Source organism: Excalfactoria chinensis, chromosome 2 (genome assembly GCF_039878825.1).
Source record: "Excalfactoria chinensis isolate bCotChi1 chromosome 2, bCotChi1.hap2, whole genome shotgun sequence".
Taxonomy (NCBI): domain Eukaryota; kingdom Metazoa; phylum Chordata; class Aves; order Galliformes; family Phasianidae; genus Excalfactoria; species Excalfactoria chinensis.
In genome coordinates this window covers 11356532-11378626 of record NC_092826.1, presented here as the reverse complement: position 1 = coordinate 11378626, position 22095 = coordinate 11356532, and the positions used below count along the sequence as shown (strand labels likewise).

Below are 22095 nucleotides of genomic sequence, written 5' to 3'. Positions count from 1 at the left end.
AAAAGAATATAAGGAAGGTAAGTATTTGTAACTCACTAGGATTCTCACTATGAAACATTTGTGTAGAGTGCTGTGGTCATGACAAAAACGCCTAAAGAAAAAATTCACTTCAGGTTTTCTGTTTGTTTTTTACATTTTCCAAGAGCGTTGGTGAAAGAACTGGAATCCCATCTTTGCTGTCTGAGCATATTTCATATATTGACCGTATTTCCGTCACAAGGACGCTGAAAACCAGAGCTGATGCGAAAGCTGCGAAACAAGTCCGTGAAGAAAATGGGGATTTGGAGGTGCGACGAAGCCGTTATGCTACTACAAATCAGTCTGTTCTTTTTGATGCACTTATAACAAAGTAAGCGTTCTTTCCTTGCTAACCTACTAAGTGAGCCTTATTAGCAAGCCTTTGTTCTATGATGCACATGATGCAGTATTGCCTATGGACTTGGTCATTCTTGACAACAGAGACTTGGCTTGGTGTCAATGACTTCTGATTTGTGCGTGCCATATTAAAGTGTTGTACTGCAGGTGTGTTCCATTTTAATTTCTTTGCACACTTGCCTACCTTTGCTCTTACATGTCAACTTTTTGTCTTAGTACTGCAGAAGCGGTGTTGCAAAAAATGGATGACATGGAGAAGTTGCGTAGACGCCATAAAAGGGGCTTGGAAGACTTTGGGGTGTTCGACAATCCTGAAGTAAATACTCATTTATTTTCTCATTTTTGCATAGGTTGAATATTTTGCATAGTAATTTAGTAGTAATTTAGCTGAAATAAGTCTCTTCCAAAGAATTTACTTCTGGTCAAGAAGAACGCACGTTTTCCAAAACACTGTATTTTTGCTCTCTAATCAGAACTTACTGTCCTTTCAATACAGTTGCTCTACGGGCATCCACTAAGAGTGAAAGAAATACCATCTGCAGAAGATGTGAGATAACTCTGAGCTGCTAAAATACATGTCTTCTACTACAGTCTCTGAACTGGCTTACAGTTTAGGAATGGATTTAAAAATCCATTCAAAAGGAGATCCAGTCAAATAAACACTTGTTTCAGGACTCGAGTTTTCTCTCCAAGTCTTATTAAAAGTTCTGATTGAGGGCTGAAGACACAAAGATTATGTGATGCTTTCCATCCTGCTTGTGTAACTTAGCCGTTTTTCAGTCGTTCCTTGCTCTTCTTTCTTATTGCATTCAAGTACTCTTAGAGTTGGCAGATTTAACAAAAGACAGCGTATGGCTTCCTGTGTTTCTTTTCAGGACCTGGAAGCCCTTTAAATTCAACACTGTCAAAACTGTATGCCATTAAATTATGAAGGTCTACTGTGCGTTTGAGTTATAGGTGCATAGACTATTAAGGTGTTTAAAATTTGCCTTTGGGGTTGGTTTTTGTTTAGATCTGAATTGCTTTTTGTTTCCCTCAAGTTACAGAGTGGTTGAGGTCGGGTAGGACCTGTGGAGGTCATCAGTTCCAATCCCCCTCCTCAGTTGGAACCCCTAGCACTGGTTGACTAGGAACGCAAAACTCAAACAGAGTTGTTTGCAGTACCTGCAGCATCTCTCACCTGTCTTTGCGAGTTGTTGGGTTTTTCTTGGTTTTGTTTCTTACTATAGCTAGATAAGTGTTTCTTTTTCCTGTTTTTGCCGTGTTGTTGGTTTATTAGCTAGTACGTAGAGTATTTTTAGGTATATAGGAGTATATCTAGGCACATAGAGTATATCTAGGCATTTAACCACTAGAAGTGTATTTAGGTAAGTATTTAACCTGTAAAAGTATGACCTGGGGTAGTTCAGAAATTCTTGTTACAAATTACATGCCATAATCATGATCCTGTTAGATCCTCTTGTGTGTTAATGTATTTGTGTGTGCATATGGAGTCCTCTGGTAATATTATTGTGTAGGCAAGCAGGCGCGCATATGCCAGATGTCGTGCACTTTTCTGACTGATCTTTCTTGTTGCTTTTCATTAGGAAACTTTGATATGTATTCCGGTGATAAGAAAGAAATTGAAGGAATTGATGATCCTGACAATCAACAGGAGCTTGAAGGTTCGTTCTGTTTCATTTTCTCTTTACAATGTTGTAGCCGAAAGCCTCGTTTTCATGGTTTTGAGCAACAGAGAAAGAATTTTCAGGAAGTAAAGTAGGCTGCCAGATGTGTTTGAAAGTCTCCTCCCAAGTGTGAAGATCAGCTGGGCAGAACTTGGTGTTGTCTGTTTTTGTATTTAGCGGATAGTCTATGGAAGCTGCTTTTGAGGCCTGTAATAAGGAGCTTACTCAGTATGAAATGAGATGAATGAGGTTAAGTGCCAAAAGACCACGTTAATTTGGAAGTGCTGGGTAATGATCCTTATGGGAGGCCTGGGCACAGCTAGAACATGGGAGGTAGATTGCTATGGTTATTCTGACCATTGTAGAACATTAAAACTTTTTGTCAGGAAACACTGGATTGAAATAACAAGTAATGACTTTCTGAACTAGCTGTTTTCAGAGGAGCTGCTTTTTAGCTAAGCACGGTGACAGAGTTTCACTATAAAACAGCATGATGGAAAGAAACCTAATGGTTTGTGAGAACACTGTCTATACAGTGTGCTTCTCTGCTTGGATTAGGAACTTCTGAAATGTGTTGCATGAATTTGTTTTGAGGTTTTCCAGGTCTGCTGTATAGTTTGGGTGATGGTAACAGTAAAAGCAACAGGCGCCTGTGTAGTGCATGTTTGTTTTAGGACCATTTGCAACTGTACCTAACAATTTAATATCGCACTGTTGTTTGCTAGTGTCATCAGAAGGAATTGAGGGTAAAGAAGATGATGATGTTGAAGATAATCAAAAGCGTTATCACCTCCGCCAGAGGAAAACTGTTGTGCCCTACCAAGCTCCTTTAGAAAGTAGGTTATGTTCATGGTTTCTTGTATGAGTTTATTTCTTGCACAGAAGTGATATTAATATCTAGTTATACTCATACCATTTAATACTGTAAATCTTTAATACTGTAGTACTTCATTCTGTCAGTAAATTCTGGTGTTGTCAAATGCATGTGTCTTGTGCATGTTTTATTTCTGTGCCAAGGCTTACTTGCTGATCTTTTTCATTTGCTTTGCTGTATTGCATTTGCAGCAGCACAGTTGCTAACTGCTGTAGTATGACTTTAGAATTTCTGCTTTGTTCTTCTAGTGCTTCTTTGATATGCAGTTCAGAGTTTGTATTTCAATTTTTCCTTTAATGCACTATTCTGTACCGAATAGTTTACTTCTTTCCATCTGAGAATTTTCTGATTTTAAGTGAAGGGAGTAAAGAACTAAAAATGAAAGGTGACCTATCTGTCCTTGAAATAATAGTTATCATCCTTAGAGTTGGAAGGGACCTTGAAAGGTCATCTTGCCCAGCTCCCCTGCAATGAACAGGGACATGTGCAGCTAGATTGGGTTGTCCAGGGCCTGATCCAGCCTTGCCTTGGATGTCTCCAGGAATGGGACATCAACCACTGGTACACCCTGGGCAACCTTTTTCCAGTGCCTCACCATCATCACTGTAATTAAACAGGCTTGGTAGCCTTGTTCCAATGGCTTTCGAGTCACCTTAAAGGCAGGTATGCGTTTGTTTTTCTACTGTGCACTGATAGAAAAACAGAAACAATTGAAATTCCTCTGGAATTAGACATGGATGAAACAGATGACATTTCTGAATCTTCTTCTGTTTTACTCTGTCAAATATGCTCTTATCATTTTTCTAAATTCTTTGTTTTCAACAGGACCCAGACAACGTAAGATCCTTTTTCCCAGCTCAGGGAAACGGCCTAACAGGTGGGTGCATGGCTAGTGATAACTTGTATTTATCTGTAGTGTTTTCAGTTCTGTTGCTCTGTGAGCTTTAAAGGGTTTTCATTTTGTTGGTGGTTCCAGAGTAACCTTATGATGATCACTGTGGTAATCTGAGCCTTTAAAGGAAACCAATCTTTGGATAGGAGGAGGTGGGTACTTGCTGGAATTAAAAACAAAAAGAGCACAGAGAATGCTGTTGGTAGGTATATGACGAGCGTTTTGTTCAGCACTCCTGGAAATAGATGAGGGAAGGAAGTTTTTGAAGCCTAAGTTACATCAGTGAAAAGGGGTTCTGCTTCACAGAGTGGATAATTAGAGCTAGCTGTGTATGTGTCAGGTTGATTGGACAAAATGAGCAATTTGTTTATGTACTTTCTTTGTAAAATACGTTATACTTTCCCAAGGGGGGAAAAAAGTTAGTTTGGCTGTTCTGAGGAAGATTGTGCTTTTGAAACTGGGTAGATAAAAGCACGCTGATCTGGAAAGGTAATGGATGTTGGAGAGTGAGTTCTGAGATAGACAACAGGTAATGTCAAACGTTCAGAGAATTCTATTTGTTTTTTAATTTTTTGTTGAAATGCTTGCAGACTGAGATGTGCAGCCCACCGTGCTAATTCCACCTCGTCATCTTCATCTGATGAGGATGAGGGCGTTGAGAGGCGTCGGATGCACAGCCGTAATGGGACTAAAAGGTTTGTTGCTGTTGTTAGACAGCATGGGGAGGGGTGCATCTGTTTGAGCAGAGATAGCATCTCCCGAACTGTGGAGAGTTATCCTCTTAGTCTTGTATGGTTACTAAGTTGTGGTCATATTTAACCATACCTGTTGACTGTAACCAAACTTTTGAATCTTCAGTTTTTAGAGACTGATTACTTGTAAGCAGTCTGACTGTAAAGAGAGAACAGGGGGAGGGACACCATTTTTTTTTTCCTAAGTAAAATCAGACTTCTGTAATTTTCAGGTCCATTTATCATTTCTACATGTGGAGATACTGGCTCTAAAGCTGTAGTCGGATTTGTGCCATGTTGACTGTCATGGATATTCATAAATGCAGAGATTTGCTTTAAAAAATCAAACAAAAAAACCCAACCCACTGTTTCAGATGAGTGTTTGGAATGTCCACTTTCTGTTCTTTACTCATGGGTGTTAACAAGTGTATGACTTCAAACGAATATTAACTCCATAGGAAGTTTATGTTAATTAATAAGGTCTTCTGCGTTCACTTGCCATCATAGGAACAAATCTAGTACCTGCAATTGAAATCGGACAGCTTTTTCTTCTTAATTGAAATCAGGTGTTCTCCAGTAAACTTTCGGGAGGATGAGCTGAAGGGAGTTCGCAAGGATCGAATGAAACTTGGAAAAAGTCTGGCTGATGTTGAACCAATGCAAATTGACAGTTCGGTAAGTGGTTTTAATGCGCTGTGCCAGTGTTTGTAGAGGCTTTCAATAATGGGGCATCTACAGCTATGTTTGTCAGTCAAGCAACTTGAGAAATAGCCCAGAACGTTTCCTGCCTGCTGATGTATGATCTTTGGTGACAGCTGAGTTGCTAACTTCTTTAACAAGGTGTGTTCTGTTGACTTGGTCTTCAGGTGCGATTCGATGCCGTGGGTGGTCTTTCTGACCACATTTCAGCTTTAAAAGAAATGGTTGTTTTTCCACTGCTTTATCCAGAGGTGTTTGAGAAATTCAAAATCCAACCTCCAAGGTAACTGATTCAAACCATCCATTGTAAGTCAGCTGTTTTCAGGAGAGTATTCAACCGAGTTATCAGTGTGTTTCTTTGCTTCTTGGCAGCAGTGGGGGGTTGTTTCAGTAGAAGTGAAGGATAATTTCTTTACGATGGATGGGGTCCAGAATATGTATATAGGTTTAAAATAAAAGCAGTGTCTTGTCACGTGTAAAGATTTCTTGTCTGGTGTTTGAAAATGAGAACGTACTTGAAAAGAGTCTTGGTGTTATAAAGTTGGGTTGGGGTGTTTTCTGTTTTATGTACAGGTTGTCTTGATTAGCTTGTAAGGAGCAAGAGATTGTCTAATGAAAGTAACTTGTGATTTGTTGCTTGAGAGCCCGCTTCTCTTTCTCACCTTTGATGAAGTCCTGACATATCACTTGTAACGCTTGTTATTTACACCAAGAATGTTGTGGTATTTGTTGTGCTTGGGATAAAGTAAGAAGCTGCCTGTTTCTTGCATAGCTAATCCTGTCAATTACGAAATTGGGTTATTACAGATTCATTGATTATCCTTATATATTCTTAGTCATCAAAACTCAGTCATGGTATACGGACACATGAGTTCAGGCTGTTTGCTTTCGGTAACTTCAGAAGCATTAGAAATAATGCAAAGAGAATCTTCCAGGGCCTTACTTCTAATTCACCGAAGTTCTCATTCAAACTGCAGCACATTTAGTGCTATTTTTAGCTGATGGTCATGTTCATCTGAAATGCAAAATAAATAAATAAGCATTTATTATTTTCTTAAATGTTCTGTTTAGCATTAGACTTACTCATTTTTCAGCAGCAACAAGTGGTCCAGGAGACTGAAACCTGTAACTTAAAGCTTTTAAAGAGAGAATGAAGTGCTTTACTAACATGTCTTGCTATCGAATCCATGCTTTTGTGAACACAAAGAGTATGCAGTGTATTGCTAAAGAATGAAGTGGTGCTTCATCTATCAACCACTCCTTCTGGGCAGAAGTTGCTTGTTTGAGCCCAGTTTGCTCTAATCACCTGTTTGTCTGCTAGCAGTTTCAGACAAGTCCTTTTGGGGCAGTACGGTTCTCTTCTAGAGGTTTTGTAAATCTGAAGTGTTTGCATTATTCATTTGTTTGGCTGCCTTGGGAAATGTGGTAGGAACGCGAAACTTTAAGCTGCTAGGACCTGAACCCAACTTTAGCTATTTGTGATGTCTTAGACGTGAAATGTTTTGGTTCAGTAGGAGGAATTGTTTGTTCTGGGGATGATGGCTGTAAATAGGTTCACTTCACAATGTCTTTTTTCCTATCTGAATTGTGTTTCTATTGCAGAGGGTGTCTCTTCTATGGTCCACCAGGAACTGGAAAGACCCTGGTTGCACGTGCCCTTGCTAATGAATGTAGCCAAGGGAGCAGGAGAGTGGCTTTTTTTATGCAGAAAGGTGCAGATTGTTTAAACAAATGGGTTGGTGAATCTGAAAAGCAACTTCGTTTATTATTTGATCAGGTAAGATTGAAATATGCAGAATATTTTATTCCCAGTTGAAACTGTATTTTTCTGTGATTATCTTTATTAAAAGCATCCTTTTTCTGGGGGTACTTTATGAGGGTTGTTGTTGTTTTTGTTCCCCCACTGAAATGGGAATGTCAGTGTTTGCTTTTGCAATGCCTCCATAGTCAGGGAGCTGGATCGGGGGCTTGAAATGGGGAAAGATCTAAATGAGGAAATCTTTTGAATCTTAAAAATGCCCTCCCACCAGAACAGCCATAGATTACGCTGCATGAGACCAGATGAAGCCTTTAGATGGGACAGAAACAGCTGCTGTCTGAAAGCAGAGTTACTTAAATTCATAAGGTTTTCTCCATGACCTGTAATTGACTTAAGTTCTGAATGTTCTTTATGGTGGCCATAGAGCTGTAACAAGTACTGGTGTGATTTGTTCCTGTCACCTGGTCAAAATAGATTGACTTAGACTGGTGCTTTCCGTTCCTTATGTCAGATCCTCCAAGTCAGTAAGTAGAGATCCCTGACTTTAGTTTAAAAGATCTACTTTCAGTGCCATTCCAAGCATAACGTCTTTCTGTATTTTCTTTTTAAGTCATGCTGTTTTACAGTATTACTGTTTTTCACTCTAGGCATACCAGATGAGACCTTCTATAATATTCTTTGATGAAATTGATGGCCTTGCGCCCGTACGGTCCAGTAAGCAAGACCAGGTTCATAGGTACTATGTTTTCTATGTCTCCATGGGATTTGCTGGGAGTGGGAGGGGAGATGATGACCACTTGATATTACTCCTTAATTTCACCTGGAAACTTCTAACTCGGTGCTCCTCAAGTTAAGATTGTTTGAGGCAACAGTTGAAAACAATTCACTTGCCCAGTACTAGCACAAGGTCTGTGTTGCCTTACCTATTTTTGACTGTCTTCAAATGAGTCCAATCTCAGCCTCTCCATACTACCTTAACTCTTAACAACCCACTGCTAAATCATGTCCCTGAGCACCACGTCCAAACAGGTTTTAAACACTTCCAGTGATGGTGACTCATCAACCATCTCCCTGAGGAGACTCTTCCAGTGCTTAACAACCTTTCTGTAAACTTTTTCCTGATATCCAACCTGAACTTACACCGGTGCAACTTGAGGCCATTTCCTTTTCTCCTGTCATCTGTCTCCAGTGAAAACAGACCAGCCCTGTTCTCTCTGTAAGCACCTTTCAGGTATTTGGAAAGAGCAATAAGGTCTCCCCTCAGCCTTCTCTTCCCCAGCCTAAACCCAGTTTCTTTAAGTTGCTTCTCATATGGCATATTTTCTGAGCTGTTCACAAGCCTTGTTGGCTTTCAGAGCTACTCCAGCACCTCAGTGTCCTTTCTGTATTGAGGTGCCCAAAGCTGAATGCAGTGCTATGTCATGTGGATTGTAACAAAATGTATTTAACCAGTGAATACAAACTTGTATCTTTTCTATTAGCTCCATCGTATCAACACTTCTGGCACTCATGGATGGGTTAGATAGCAGAGGGGAGGTTGTCGTCATTGGTGCGACCAACCGACTAGATTCCATTGATCCAGCATTACGAAGACCTGGGCGTTTTGACCGTGAATTCCTCTTCGGCCTCCCGAACAAAGAGGTCAGAAAGTAAATACAACCCTAATGCTAATGTGACAAAGTCCAGTTTTAGAGCAAAAAGTTGTCCAGCTTGCATGAAGGACTGATATCTGGAGACACTATTTCACACTGTGCAGAGCAAATCTGCTGCTGCATGTGTATATGTATATATATAATATATGTATATATATATGATGACAGTTTCACCCAGTAGTTCATTCTGTAATGGTTTTGGTTTCACTGTGACTAGTCAAGAAACACGGGATGTTGCTCATCACTGGTGTGTTTAAGAAGGAATGAAAATGTGAACTGGCTGTAAACTACAGTTCTGTCATCTTGAAGGTGAAAGAAGTGGTGTACATCCTCAACAATGACTTTTTGCTTACATAAAATTTTCTATCATTTCTGGTGATGGAGCATATTCAGGACCTTGCACTTGGCCTTGCTGAACTTTATGAGGTTGACACGGACCCAGCTTCCAAGCCTGTCAGGGTTCCTGTGGATGGCTACCCTTCCCTCTGTAATGTCAACCGCAGCAGATGGGTAGCAGATAAGCAAACTGTGTGCAGTATTTTGAAGGGTTTTGAGGGAGTGTTTTTGTTTTGTTGTTGCTGTTTTTAGGAAAAACACAGGACAAAATAAAAGGCAACAATTTTATTGTTTCCAGGCCAGAAAAGAAATTTTCAAGATTCATACCCGTGACTGGAGCCCTAAACTGTTGGACACGTTTATAGATGAGCTCGCTACAGAATGCATTGGTAAGACTGAAAACAAAATGGGTTAGTGACTGTGACTGAGTTCTGCGGAATCTGAGCTTGTACCCAGCAGTACCCAGACTGTTGTGTTTTGCTGCAGAACCAATCCACTAGGCAGCTGCCGTGCCTTCGGAGCAGTCAAAATTAGCAGCTTTCATCTCCGTCCTTTTTGTTGTTGTCGTTGTTGTCTCAGCAAATGGAATGGGTTTGGGGCGTCTTCCCCCAGCTGTTTCCTATGCCCTGGCTAGCAGGCAGTGAGCCACAGGAGAAAACATCCCTACCATGCAGTAAATTCTCGGTTAACCCACTAGTTTTTGGGATCGCAAATTCATTCAATGAAGCCCCTTTGAAACCTTGACTTGTGTTTTGTCCAAGACCGATGTAACAGTTAATTCTTTGTTTCTTTAGGGTACTGCGGTGCTGATATAAAATCTTTGTGTGCTGAGGCCTCTCTGTGTGCCCTCCGGCGACGCTACCCCCAGATCTACTTGAGTAGCGAGAAATTGCAACTAGATGTCAACTCTATTGAAATAAATGCCAGAGATTTTGCTCTGGCTATGCAGAAGATCACTCCGGCGTCACAGAGAGCTGTGCCTTCACCAGGACGAGCGCTGTCACCTATTATGCAGCCACTTCTAGGAAATTCGCTCTTGGAAATTTTACAGGCCCTACAACGAGTATTTCCACATGCAGAGCTTGCGCTGAAGAAGGACCAGCAGCAAGGTATAATAAGAGGAGTATAATAGGTATTATATGGTATAATGCGAGAGGTGTAATAAGGTATAATAAGAGAGTATAATAATAACTTTATGATTTTGCCAAAGCAAAAGCTTCTGATTTGTGCAGTCCATGTACACAAACATATCAGACATAATGGTGATAGAATTCTATTATTTGCATGTGCACACTTTTGTTATGGGAATAATTGGAATACAGTGCATAGCATTTATTCTGGATGCCAAAGTGAAATGTGAGGTGGAAGTCCTGAAGGCCTCGATACATAGGAGAGGACTTCACATTCTCTACTCAAGCATCCTGTTTCTGACAGTTGCTAACAACTTTAGCCATGGACAGAAGGACTGAAATTAAGGCTCATTCCAGCCCTGATTAATGGGGATCCCTGAAGAGTTGCATGCTGATTTCTGGAGAATTTTCTACTAGTGTTACTCCCAGCGGAGTTGTAGTTTAATTTGCATTGGTAAAATAGGAACAGAAAAGGGGACTGGTAATTGCCCTGCCCTTCTGTTGCCTTCCTTCTGTTGTCTTTTCCTTCAGGGATCTATAAGGGTCCTTAATTAGAAGATGGGTTTGTCACTGTCGTGATTCAGTAGTCCTAGACCAGGGAGTCTGTGGCCACTACATCCTTATCTCCATGCTTCCACTGTGGGAACCTGTTCCAGGAAGTAATGGCCTTGTTGGATTATTTTTTTCAGCTCTTTAAGAACTACCGAAATTGTTCCTAATTATATTTATTCTATGGGGAATAGAATGAACCACAGAGAAACATACCTTATACACATTGTGGCACTTAAGGGAGCAGCACTGCAGAGACGTGAAGCCTCCATAGGTGTGTAGCAGGATGATCTGTAGGAAATAGCAGTCAGCGTGTGATGTGAAATGAAGAAGAGGTTTTGACTCTGATTTTGAAGCTGAAGAGAAAGAGATACAGACTACGTAGGAAAAAATAACGAGCCTCTTTTGTCTTTCAGGCAGTTTAAATTCTATCTTAAGTGGTGATGCAATTGACAGAGGTGATGAATTGCCCTCAATCTTTGAAGGCTTGGTAACACACAAAATGAATTGCAGACCGCAGGGAAAATTCCTCGATTTTAGTAGGTAAATGTCTGTCCCAATTGCGTTTAATTTCTACTTTTTAAGGAGTTTTGGCTGTTATAAATGTGAGGGGTGGTAGATGTTGAAGTAGAATAAAATGTGTGTGTTGAGGGGGTGATACATATTTGCAAGAAGCATGAAGGTACTGAGTTTCTAATCCAGTACATTGCTAGAACCCATTCAGAGCTGTAAAACCCAGCCTTCTTTACCTAAGCCAAGTGATCCTCAGGCTATTAGATCGTGTTGATTTACTCCATGGCATTCTCCAAAACATTCAAAACAGTGGAACTCTGCTATCTATCCTTTCAGCTTAAAAAGCCTGTATGGATTTGTGTAGCCATCCTTTGCCTGTCTGTTTTCCAGGGTTGTTAAACCAGTAGCAAATTGTGTAGCAAGAACTCAAACTGTCTTTGTTGCCATCAGTGACTAACTTCTGTTAATCTTTTGATATTGTCACATGGAAGCCAAGTAAGCCCATAGCTCAGAGATTAGGTTATGTCACTGCAGCCAAATCAAACTTTTTTTTCTCAGTCTTATTGCTGAGCTTGATGAGCTTGAGCCCTGATGAAGATTAGTGTCTGGGTGGCAGTGATATCCAGATTGGTGCGTGCAGGAAGTTGCTATACTTGCCCATCTCAGGTAACTGGCTGGTTGTCCTGTGTGTGTTTAGCTGGGCAGTCTCCGTGTGCAATTTAGGAGCCGTTATTTAAAACAACCAGGTGAGTAGCAGACATGGCAGGGATTGGCAGGACGTGGGTTTTGATAGACTTCCTGGTCACAGAAGTTGCCTTGCTGGAAAATGAAGGGGATCACAAATATATCCAGATAGAACTTTGAACATCTGTGTCTATCAGTTCTTATTTTTATTTTATGGTTCTTTTTCTAGGAAAGCTTACTGGCAGCCTACATCCTGCAGGCCACACCTGCTCTTAGTAGGAAAGGCAGAATATGGCCAGACATCCCACTTGGCACCTGCAGTTTTGCATGCTCTGGAAATGTTTCCAATTCATACTCTGGACATGGCAACTTTATTTGTCAGCATGTCATCGCCTGAAGAGACTTGTGCACAGGTACCTGTTATTATTAGTCTTGAATCTCACAACCTCATTGATTAAGTGTAAACAGTCAGATGTGTTGTAAAATGAGCAAAATTCATTGCTAGTGGCAATTCTGTTTATGTCTGAAAAGTCAGCTTTCTTTTTGACCTAGTCCTAAACAACAGGGATGTTGTACGTGGCCATATTTTCCATCGCAAATTTAGCAGTAAGGGTGCCACAGGAACCTGAAAGGTGCTGCTAATAAACCTTTCTTTGTGGCAAGAAATCCGGCTCATCTCAGTAGGATTCAGAAAGTAGTTTTCATTACTTCTAGAACTCTGTGGTCCCAGTAGAATGCTCTGCATCAGACTGCATATCCTGCAGTTCTGTATCTCTTGTTGTTGTTATATTTGTAAGGCAACCAACATTTGGGTTTTTTGTTAATGGTTTTCAGTTATTGATTAGCAGCCTATTCTACATGGTTGAGTTGTCTCATCCAAGCTTTTGTTTTGCTAGTTGATCCGAGAAGCGCAGCGGACAGCACCAAGCATAATTTATATGCCACGTATCCATCTGTGGTGGGACAACGTTGGAGCTACAGTCAAAGCTACTTTTACATCACTAATTCAGAACATTCCATCTTTTGCTCCAGTCTTGCTGCTTGCAACGGCGGATGTATGCCACACAGATCTCCCAGATGAGGTATTTCTGTCAATGCTTCTCTTAACTCTTTATTCAGTTTCTTGTTTTAGGAGCACTTGAGGCATTGGAGTTCTGTGCTTTCTGAAACGTATACTGTCATGACTTAGGCCTCCTAACAAATCCCTCCAACTTTGCTTAGAATAAGAATGCTGAAAGCAAACTCCAGTGTTTTCTGAGTCAAATGACTGAGCCAACATTTCCCCTCTTCTCACAAGCACGTAAGGTAAATTTACTTCCGATAGTAGATACCTAACTGCCTTGCAGTCACTCAGATTACTCTGTCAAGATTGCTACCTCCATTGCAAGGACTGCACAAAAAGCTATTTTCAGTGAGATCGTTTCATCTGACGTTCTGCCATTGCATAGTAGGGTGGCTAAAACGCTAGTAATGAAATTTAATTCAGAATAAATTGAGGTTGAAATACTTTTATTAAAAAAAAAAAATCCACCTCTTTCTCTGTAAGGGCTAAAGATTCAAGGCTTTAAAATTGGAAGCTAAGTTCCAACTTCTTTCTAAGTAACTTTGGAGTCAGTTTTTTGTTGTATCCCTGAATAAACTTCAGTAAGCGTACATGCGTAACTGTAGACTGCTAAGGGTCTGCATTAAAGTGTTCCACATAAAAACATGCTGTTTTCACTCCGGTTACTTTATCTCAGTGCTCAAAGGGGACGATGGTATTACCTAGGTGTGTTCGTGATGAAGTGCGTAAGTTTCCACAAAAGTTTTTGTACTGGTAAACAAATTCCTTCCAAGGTAATATTGAAATTCTTTCCCTGCCTTTTGATAGTGGAGATAGAAAATTGGGCTGCGCCTTAGAAGCGTGCAAATGGAAACCTTGTTTAAATACAGAAATAAAAGCTTACCAGAAAGCTCTCTCCTGTCTACTGAACCCTCTCCCTTCCTTCTCTAGCCACCATGCAGGTTCCAATTAAATGACAGTAAGGGAAGTCGGTACAAAGTGAGCGGTCTTAGAGGTAGTGAATGTCACAGCAATCCCGGTGCATCATACAGTGTTCTTCATGCTTTAGGTACAAGCGTTGTTTGACAGTGATTTTGGAGAAGTTTTCCATGTCCAGCCTCCTGAAAAGGACGAAAGAAGAACATTTTTTGAGAACTTGCTTTTGTACCAAGCTGCTAAACCTCCCGCTTCCAAAAAGAGAGCAGGTTAGGACATTCTACATCTAAACCTTTCCTAAGTGCAAGTTACTAGCTGTTCAGTATTTGCTTGGGTGGTAATTTTCTCTGAGTACTTTTGCGTGTGCTTGTATTTGAGTACTTGACTTTGGCTAAAATTGTCTGATGAATTGAAGCAGGGCAGACATTGGAAGCACTGCCTGTTGTACCGCCACCTGAACGTCCACCTCTGACAGAGGAAGAAATGAATGCTCTGGAGGAGCAGGAGGAAGACACCTTGCGTGAACTTCGAATTTTCTTGAGGGACGTCACTCACAGACTCGCCACCGACAGACGTTTCAGGGCCTTTACCAAGCCTGTTGACCCAGAGGAGGTAAAGTGACATTGGTCTCTAATGCCATTTCATGCGTGTGTGCATTATCATTTCTCAGTGTTTGTGAGCTATGTGGAGGAAGGGTTCTCTTTGTTTTTAGGACTGTGATCTTAGCAATGTAATGAGAAGCAAGAAGAGCTTTTACCTTTGCTGTTTCCTCGAGGCTCTCAGCTGTCTGTTGTTTGAATACTCACTCAGAGCTCTGTTTTTGTTCTAAAACATCAGACCAAAAGCCAACACGGTTTGCTCTTGAAAAGACTTTTGATAAGGCATGCTGTAGCTCTGGAAAACATAGAGGCATCTTTCTTTATAATCACAAACTTTGTTCATAGGAGTATTTTACTAAGGCCTAAAGTGCTTTTGTGGACTGCCCGATGTTTCTGTGGGAACAGGGGTAGAAGCAGCAGTTTGTAAAATAAATGTTGAGGTTCTATTCTCTGTTTTCTCTGGGGATGCTCAGCATGGGATCATCCATAAGCATTGAGTGGTTTAGTCTTTCTCCCGTGTACTTCTTAGGTCTTTTCTCCTTTAATGTGCTGAATAAGTCTAAACCAGGGGTGTATCATTACAAGTCAGCTGTAATTTTCATATAGCTGTGTACCAGCAAAGTCCTGTTCTCTTAGGGATCTGCTGACTTGTCTTTTGCTTTTCCCCTAGGTTCCAGAGGGGTGAATACTCTAAACAACTATAGATGCCCTCATCTCAGCTAGTCATTAGGCTCCTCTTACAGTCTGAGTAAAGCAGCCCGCGCCTCTGGGTCCAGTTATCTCGTGCTGAAGTAGATGCCCAGCGTTGGCATTTCAAAGGTGCAATTCATGCAGCCTTTCTCTCGTTGCCAGCAACAAAGAGAATGTTGGGTGACTTCCTTAGTCATCTTTGCTGTGATTTTTCTGAGGCAAAGTGAAATGAATCCACCGTGGCTGTCTGTTTTGTACTATCTGTGTGCTTCTGACATTCCTGTTTCTTTATTCCCCTTCTAGCAAGTTGCAAAGAGCCCTCCCATTTCCAGCAGATTACTGGTTAATTTCAGTATCTCTGATGTCGCAAATATTTGGGGCTTTTAAGAAGGCACTTTAATTAAAGTGTTTAAAATACAGAATTTTGGTAGATGACGTGTGAGTCCAATAAACCCTCTGAACGCTTCTGTTTCATTTGTAGGTGCCCGACTATGACACAGTTATTAAACAGCCAATGGATCTTTCAACAGTTTTATCTAAGATTGACTTGCACCAATACCTGAGTGCGGGAGATTTTCTGAAAGATATCGACCTCATCTGTAGTAATGCTTTAGAATACAACCCGGATAAAGACCCTGGAGGTGAGTTAGCACTTTTGATCTTTGTGAAATGCACAGATGGATGAACGGTGTGTGTGCCTTGCATCAGATCCTTTTCAACATCCACTGACAGCATTGCTTGCCGGGTTGTAAATCTAATAGAGCTCAACCACTTGCATGTGGGATGTAAATGTTAATGTAAATATTAATCATTTAACTAGTGTTTTTGCTTTGAAATTTAGCTTTCCTATTGTTACACTAAAAATGTTCCCTGAGATGCTCTTTCAGAAACTACCAGTGCAGAGCAACGTTTTTCTGTGTGATCAGAAGAGTTTCAGTGCCTGGTAGAAAAGACTAAATCCTGCCTGTAAAATTGCAGATCGTCTCGTTAGACACAGAGCTTGTAGTTTGAAAGACACCGCGTATTCCATTGTGAAGGGAGAAATAGATGAAGACTTTGAACAACTCTGTGAAGTAATTAAAGCATCTCGTAAGAAAAGAGGTACGTGTTGTGAGGCTCAGCATTTTAAGTCTTGTCTCTGTATTTGCAACTGAAAATGCAAGATAAACTTCTTTCTGTTCTTCATTGCAAGGTTGCATCTCTTCAAGGTACGCTCCAGCTTTCTACACAGTAGGAAAGGAAAACTCTGCTCCTGGATATAGGAAATCAGATGCAAAGGGCAGTGAGAAAACAAAGATGACAGTGGCACCTGTAGATGCCAGTACACCGCTCTCCAATGGCAAGTTGCAATTTACTCGGACTTCCTGGGTGAACTTGCTAATGTCATTGATATCTCCTGTGTTATTGTGACATAAAAAGAGAAACCGACCATGCCGGTGGTTTAATGTTTTTGAATTGACTTCAGAAAGTGAATAAATTCAGAGGTCGTCCATTCAGTTTGTCTATGAATTCAAGTTCAAGTAAGAAGTTGGTTTACCAGCCTAAAACACTGGCCTTGATGGCTCAGCTGACGCTGAAGGGCTCCTAAATTGTTAATTCTTAGTATCATGATTTCTGAATGCTCAACTATTTCTCAGTTATATGAAAGAGCATCTTCCCCTTCCCTTCTGTCCCCAGAACGCTGAAGTATTTGCTGCCTCTTTACTGCTATTTCCAGCTGAAGGGTGAAAGTGAAGAAAAACCGATTAGCTATAAAAATAGTGATGAAAAGGGAACAGCCGTTATTTCTTCCTGCTCCTTTGAGTAGGGCATGACGAGGCTTTGGCTTCTTTCCATTGAAACACATGACATGTTGTAAAGATTCCTGGTCTCACGGGTGAGTGGGAATCTTGGCCACTGACTTCATTCATGCTTTGCGCAGTTCAAAGACCACAGCTTGATAGCAGGTTTAAAAGCTTTCTGGCTGTTCATCTATGTTATTCGTGTCATAAGATAGTAAATGTCTTACCTTGCTTTGTAGGAATAATCATCTACCTGTAACGTCTACAAGATGACTGTTTTGTGAATGAGATTATGCAGTTGACTTTTTAATAGCAAATGGACTCTGTTAACTTTACATCCTTTCTGAACACAGGGAGAAGGACAACTGTGCTTCAATTCTTCTGACTGTTTTCCTTGTAAAGTAAAATGAAGATGATGGATTTGGAATGAATTCTCTTGGTAATCTTTTGGTTTACTTTTCCTGCTGTTTCTTTGTAGATGCATCAAAAAGGAAACGCAGAAGAAACAAATGCTCTTCATCCACTGCAGCAAAGAGAAAAAGGAGTGTTCAGCTCAACAAAGAGAATACAGTTCCCAGAGATGACCTAAATGAGAGCAATGGAGAAGATTTTCCAGCAAGCTGTATTTCTAACACAGATCAGACTGAATTCCAATCCTCACACGATTCTATTCGGGAAGAAAGTGATACCGTTCTTCAGGAACGACAGACAAACAGCAATGAGAAGAAAGCTGGATCCGAAAAGCTTTTTGATATGGATGCATCTGCTGATGATAAGGAGAGTGTCGGGCTGCCTGGACAATCGGGCCTGAGAAGGGAAAGTGACGTTTCTGTTTGCCAAAAACCAGACGGCTCTGGAGAGCAAGAGGCAAATGGTACGTGAAATGTGCAACAGGACACTTAGTTCCGTATTCCGTCTGCCGAGGATTATATTATTTATTAGCTTCAGCCTTGGAATTCATTCTATTTTTTGTGTTCCATCTCTTGAGAATCCGCAGTACCTTCAGTAGTGATGTAGCCCAGGGGATTATATAAGCCAAGCTCCAATTTTTCTGTAGCTGCTCTTCTTTGTTGTTGTTCTGATGTCTGTCTTTCTAATGGTTCCTAACTGAAAAACAGCATCCATCGACATTCTTTTGTTGTACGAGGAACTTTCCAGTAATGAGCAGTGTAAGATAAGGAAACTGCCCCTCAAGGTGTGTGGATCCAGAGTAGCACGTGGTGTAGAAGACTCATGTCCTAATGTTTGCAGTGTCAGATGTTTCCTAACCTGAATTCTTTCTGGAGTAGCACGAAGTGTTGTAATGACAAGACGACTGTTTCTTTTCCCTCTTTTATCCTTCTATATTCTCTAGTGCTCTTTTTGCTCCGAGTTCCTCCTTTTTGCAGAGGACTGACTTTACCTGGAAAGAAGATAGAAGCCAAGTGTTGCTCAGTGAAGGAGCTGTAACAGTGCTGTGTCTGTATTTGTAGAGGGCGATTGAATCCCAGTACAGGACCCTTCACGGACACCGTGTTCCAGATCAACAGAAACCCTGACAGGAAATTTATGTCATTCCAGATGCTTGGGTACTTCGCATGACTCGTGAGAGACGTTCTCAGGCAGAACAGAGGCAGACGAGTGCTCAGAGAGTGATGGACATTGTGACAGAGTCAGCTGCTGTAGTGATGGTGGATTGCCGTGAGCTCCAAGTATGCCTGATTTCAGATTCTTAAATTCTGGGATGGGACATACTTTTGCTATATGTACAATTTCAGCCAGCCCTTTTACCTTAAAACAACCCACTGACGGCCTGTTAGTACTATCGCTTATAAACATTACTGCTAAGCTTCCAAAGACAAGCGTGCCAAGGATCTCTTGCTGTTCTAAACTTGTATTTTTTCCTTTTTTTCCTCAGCAACTGTTGGATATGGTCACCGAGCTGACGGAGGGAGCTGATATATTTCGTTTTGAAAAACTATATGCTAGAATTAGTCAGTGTATTTATCAGCATCGGGAAGATTATGACAAAAGTGCATTACTGAAGGTAATTTTGGTCTTACAGCATGTCATTGTGAATTCTTTATTCATTTTGTGGAAAAGTAGAACGTGTTTATCAGTTTTATTTCTGCTTACTAATAGTATTTTTTCTGTTGGTTTTTTTTCTCCTTAGGTACTGAAGAAAGAAATTAAAGCCTTAGCACCAGTATGATCCACAACATGCTATAGATTTCTGTTCTGCTAAGTTGTTTTCATTGCATAGTCTTCTGTTGTTTTTGTGTGTAATTTAGGACTTTGCGTATATGAAATAAATTTATCTTGATATATTTTTAAAGTTCAGAAACTCTTTTTAAAGGCTTCTATTTTGTATTCTTTCCCCGTATTTGTTGATGTTCTGTGATGAATAGTGAGCTCGGACAGGAGGAGTACGGTCTTTTGAGCTCAGTATGTTCAGCTGTCCCCTCCAATACAGCACCTTAGCCTTGTGTCGTGTGCTTTGTGAAGTGCTGCAGGCAGTGCCTTTGTCTCAGTGTAGATGCGAATGTCTTCCAGATGCTTCCAGTGCCTCTTCCTAAAAGAAAACAATGGATGAATTGATAAGCTTTTATCCTCCTTTCCCAGATATGTATTTTTTTCTTCAGCAGAAGTCTCTGGTGATATCTGTTGTACAGCATGGTATGTAAGGGGCTTTAAAGCAACTCTGATTCTGACACATCAAATCTAATTCCTTTAGGAAACTCATAGTGCAGTTCGGAGATGTGTTGTTTAATTGCCTGACAGCATCTCAAGCGGCTGCCCTGGAATTAACGACCTAAAGAAAGAAGGTGGGAGAAAATTCTACCACGAAGAATTTTTTTGCGGTGTTGTATTTTCAACACTGAAAATCCCAGCTTGAGGCAGGGTCAGGTTTGCTGTGGAAACTTCCTGAGGCGATGCTTGGTCTGGCTTCTAACGGAGACAATCTTTATACTGGAAAGTAGTATTTTACTATTTATTAATTTAATATAAATTATTAGTTGCGCGGATGGTGCCTTTGAGTTGAATTAAATTTGTAAATAACTTTCTTAAGCGACGAAGAGAGAATTCTATTTGTCTACTTCTTAAAATTAACTATATTTCACCGGGAATTTATGTAAGTAATATCAGAGCAAGACTCTGTTTCGGAGGTAGATTCCTCTGCAAACCAGGGGAGAAAAGTAACGTGACCATTTTTTACATGAGCCTAATTACATAATGACCAAGTACGTAGCAGTATCTGTTGCTGCCATGGCACTGAATGCCTAACGGGGAGTGATCCCTGAGCGTGTTTTCTTATGTATGTTTTCTTGTTTCTTATTACCATGTCCCAGTATTTCTCATCTGTGGGATTTTTTTTTTCCATCTGCATTGTTTGGATGAATGAGAAATGAATGTCTGTTTGTTTCTTTCTATTCATTAAAGTTCTTAATAAAGGTCTTCAGACTCGTGCTGTTTATATGAGCAGCTCACCTTGTTTATGGTATATTGCTTATGTGGCAATGGCAAATGCCATTCCAGGAAGAAAAGCGTACATGAAAAATGCACCTCAGTATTTGTTACATTGGAAATGTACTAATGGAGTCAACTTTGCTTTTCCCGGACTTGTTCTGCAGCTTGGTTAGTATCACAGATTTGATTGGGGTGTACATGCGGTTTCCCCTCATCTGCTTTAGAGTGGATTTATCTAGTCTTCAGAATGGAGGTAGAGCAGAGCAGTCCCCAGTCTTATCTCCAAGTCTCTGAGGTGCTCATGCTGTGCTTCCCAGGTTCTCCTCATCCCTTCCCACCATCTGGCATCCAAGGAGTGACTGGGAAGGAGGAACCAGCAGCATTCCTCTCACCCAAATATACTGTTGGCCAATGAGAGGCAGGTGTTGGTGGCCCAGCAGTGGATGTTGAACGTGCCGACCGCTATTCTGATCCACGTTGTCGTGTGACAGATGGCAGCAGAGGGGCAACCTCATCTGCTCTAACGGCGTGTGATCTGGCAGTGCGCATGAAGGGAAGGTGTGGAGCTGAACTCCCGGAGCGGCCTCCGCCGGGTGTCCGCCGCTGACGGGCGGGGCGGCGGCGAGCGGCTCCGCCCTCGCTCCCTGTGAGGGAGGCAGAGGCACGGCCGCCGCTGCCCGTTCTCCCCGCGCGGCCGGCCCGGGGCAGCGAGGCGCCGGGAGGATGCGAGTGGGCGCCGCGGGCGGCGGCGAGGCGAGGGCCCGGGCGGCGTTGGGGAGTTCCCGGCTCGGCCGCCGCCCCCCCGGCCCAAAAGAAGTGCAGTAGTTTGTGAGACGCAAGATGGCGGCGCGGCCGTGAGCGGAGGAGGCGGGCGGGCGGCGCGGGCTGAGGCGGTGCGGCGGCGACAGGTACGGCCGGCGATCCCGGCGGCGGGGAGGGGGGGGCTCGGGGCGGCGGGAGAGTGTCCCGCTCGTGCTGCCGACGGGCACGGCGCTGCCCCGGCGGGGCAGGGGCAGGGCGGGCGCCTCCCCGGGGCAAGAAAGGGCGGAGGAGGGGAGCGGCGGGGAGCCTTGGGCTGCGGGGCGCCGCTCCCGTCTGGCCGCGCTCCCCCTGCCTCGCCGCGCTCCGTGCCGTCTGCCAAGTCGGCAGCCTGCGTGCGCTGCCACTTGCCGCGGGATGGAGGAGGATTCATCGGAGTTGTCGGCTGGCAAGGGGAGCGGACGACTTTGGTTTTCCTGCCTCTGTCAGCGGGCCGGCTTGTGCCGAGGGCTGGCGGGCTTCGTCCAGGTGCTTCGGGCTGCTGGCATCCGAACCGCCGAGGCCTGGAGGATGCCCGCGGCGCGCCCCGATGGCCGGCTCTCCGCTCAGCGGGATCCGCGGGGCTGGAGCTCAGCACCCGCTCCCATAGCCGCGCACGGAGGCGGCCCTGGGGGCTCGTGGCGGTGCGTGCGGCCGGCAGCGCCCTGGCAGGTGCCCGGACTTCACTTCTGAGCCGCTCGGGCTTCCGTGGACGAGTTTGCTTTGTGTCCCCGCAGGCAGCAACTCGGGCTGAGCTGTTGCTCTCGGAGCTGCGATCCTCAGCGCCTCCTGTTTTACAGCGTGATACTTTCAAACCGATGGCGATTCGAGTTAGACTGCCGTCTATTCTCTGGCAGGCTCCTGTTTGTCTCCGTTGGGCTTCGTGTTCACTTCCCATTTCTCAGCCTCAGCACAGGTCTGGTTTTGGCTTATTAGAAGGT

General features: G+C 42.5%; 1 protein-coding gene across 1 annotated transcript; it reads left to right on the top strand.

Moving 5' to 3' along the window:
- The first annotated feature begins 150 nt into the window (after positions 1-150).
- LOC140248275 (ATPase family AAA domain-containing protein 2-like) lies at positions 151-20338 on the top strand. The gene is made up of 25 exons (XM_072328898.1): positions 151-287; positions 592-691; positions 1962-2039; positions 2768-2878; positions 3742-3793; positions 4399-4503; positions 5106-5214; positions 5406-5521; positions 6841-7015; positions 7645-7733; positions 8479-8638; positions 9284-9374; positions 9780-10094; positions 11081-11207; positions 12091-12274; positions 12758-12943; positions 13973-14108; positions 14255-14451; positions 15610-15769; positions 16107-16229; positions 16321-16467; positions 17388-17783; positions 18470-18600; positions 18807-18935; positions 19062-20338. The coding sequence occupies exons 3-25, from the start codon at positions 1973-1975 to the stop codon at positions 19098-19100; spliced, it is 3345 nt and encodes a 1114-aa protein (XP_072184999.1). The 5' UTR covers positions 151-287; positions 592-691; positions 1962-1972; the 3' UTR covers positions 19101-20338.
- The last annotated feature ends 1757 nt before the right edge of the window (positions 20339-22095 follow it).